This window comes from Papilio xuthus, unplaced genomic scaffold (genome assembly GCF_000836235.2).
Source record: "Papilio xuthus unplaced genomic scaffold, Pxut_1.1 DF829208.1, whole genome shotgun sequence".
Lineage (NCBI taxonomy): Eukaryota > Metazoa > Arthropoda > Insecta > Lepidoptera > Papilionidae > Papilio > Papilio xuthus.
In genome coordinates, this window is record NW_013529441.1 from 3,360 (window position 1) to 5,211 (window position 1,852).

At 34.0% G+C, this 1,852-nt stretch overlaps 1 protein-coding gene across 1 annotated transcript; it reads right to left on the minus strand.

Annotated features, from left to right (window-relative positions):
• Positions 1 to 23: 23 nt before the first annotated feature.
• Positions 24 to 1,194, minus strand: LOC106119562 (neutral ceramidase-like). Its single transcript, XM_013314611.1, has 3 exons — positions 1,061 to 1,194; positions 522 to 665; positions 24 to 218 (listed from the first exon to the last, which is right to left on the minus strand). The coding sequence occupies exons 1-3, from the start codon at positions 1,163 to 1,165 to the stop codon at positions 24 to 26; spliced, it is 444 nt and encodes a 147-aa protein (XP_013170065.1). The 5' UTR covers positions 1,166 to 1,194.
• Between the last annotated feature and the right edge of the window lie 658 nt (positions 1,195 to 1,852).

The following is a 1,852-nucleotide window of genomic DNA, read 5'->3' on the forward strand; positions in this document are numbered from 1 at the left end:
TATAACAATCTATTAAAGTTCAATTATATATTCGTATTTACCTTTAGTATTCCAGCAATATAAGCAACGTATGTCTCTTTAACAAAGCCAAGTATGGGCAGGTCAAAGAGGAAGTCCATAAGAAAGCCTCCCGGCGTGGAGTGCGTGTGTGTACCACTCAGTATCACATTGTTCTCTGTGTACAAATCGCCGAAACGCTTCTGTAGACGCTTTAATACCTGCATATTAAGTTAAGGAATTAAATTCACTTCCCACTTAGACGTATAAAATATACGAATGTATAGGAGGGGGAAATATCCTCTTTGTGTGTGTCCTCCTCCGTTAATGAAAAGTAGATAACGCATCTCCAGTCACGGATATCTATAGACAGCGGTGGATTCGCTATGTTTACCACCTTCTAAATTAAAAAAAAAAGAAATTAACGAATAAAATGCCAAAATGATAGTTTTTGATTAAAAAATCTGTTATACCAACATAATATAGGATCAGGTCAGGGAGATGATAAATTAATATTAATTAACCTCTTTCCTTATTCCGTTGCCCATCATAGCAGCGTCTACGGAGACGAAAACAAGCCGGCTGTTGTCATCGGCGATCACGAACGCACGCGCGAACTGACGCAAATGAATTCCCTGTCCGCTCTGCTCGAAATTCGCGTACCCCATCTGCAATAATGATAAATATTTAACAATATATAAAAATGTAAACGAAAGCAACACAATTTAAATTTAACGTATGTTCGCGTTTGTATATTTTTAAGAGCCATCTATTGGTAGCATATGAAAAGAAATCTGAATCTTATTTTAATACGCAGAGAATTTTGTTTCTGTTTGTTGTTTATTATTTCATTGTTACGTACGTGTTTTTAATATCCAAAGATTAATTATTATCTGTTTAATTATTAATAGGTTTTTAAACACTTTACATTTTATGACAAGAGATGGCGTTAGCAGTAATTACGCTCATTTCTACCCCAAGGACTTTTTATTTAGTAAAGGGACTTTAATAACAAATTCATACACGTCACGCGTGTACAAGTAGAGAGGTTAAAAGTACTTACAAAGCCGATCTCTGCTGGGGGTCCGGTGACGTCAGCGATGCCCACGCCCACGCGGAGCCCATGCGCAGCGCACACGCTGACCGCGAGACATAACAATGCCCACATCTGGAACAATGGTTATTAATTATTATGAATTACCGGAACAATATTAAATGCTACTTTCATTCTACAATAATGCTGTATATTAGGTACTTTTTTAGGTTAAGAATCTATTGGAACATTCACGAAATTTTCCGATCCGCGATTGGAAAATTACGGAGGGAAAGTGAACTGTTTTGTTTTTGCAAGTATGTAACGGAGCAACTAAGTGGAGATTTTCATTACAATTAGAAGTACCTAATTATAAAACGATTCTAAGTATGAAAGTCTAATAACTTAACGGTATTATTTGGAATGTAATATATTTGGTTAGTTACATTTTTAATTTACTCCTGAGTCGTCTAACATTGAGTTAATTGCAATGCTAATACTGTACGCGAGCAATTGTGATAATTATATTTTTCATACAAATACTAATTTTTGTACTTCAAATAGTTTACAGAGCATTTTGTTTGTTTACTATAAAGTAATGAATATTTGCGATAAAAATTACTACGAATTTTGACTACCGAATAAGCCGTTCAAAAACATATTTATTTATTGCTGTACATAAATTAAATTAATTGTAAATTATTCAAGTATTAGTTCCGCCAAAAAAACATAAAATATAAAGCCGAGTAAATTGTTCTTTGTTTTCAAATCTTTCTTCTGTGCTCGTGTCAATAATTTTAATAATTTTCATTGCGTAACCGT

Excerpts from the sequence above, each read along its gene's own strand:
- LOC106119562 (XM_013314611.1), bottom strand. The coding sequence starts at position 1,165 with ATGTGGGCATTGTTATGTCTCGCGGTCAGCGTGTGCGCTGCGCATGGG. Across the intron at positions 666-1,060 it reads CCCCAGCAGAGATCGGCTTT|ATGGGGTACGCGAATTTCGA; the intron begins GTAAGTACTTTT and ends TCATTATTGCAG. Across the intron at positions 219-521 it reads GCAACGGAATAAGGAAAGAG|GTATTAAAGCGTCTACAGAA; the intron begins GTTAATTAATAT and ends CTTAATATGCAG.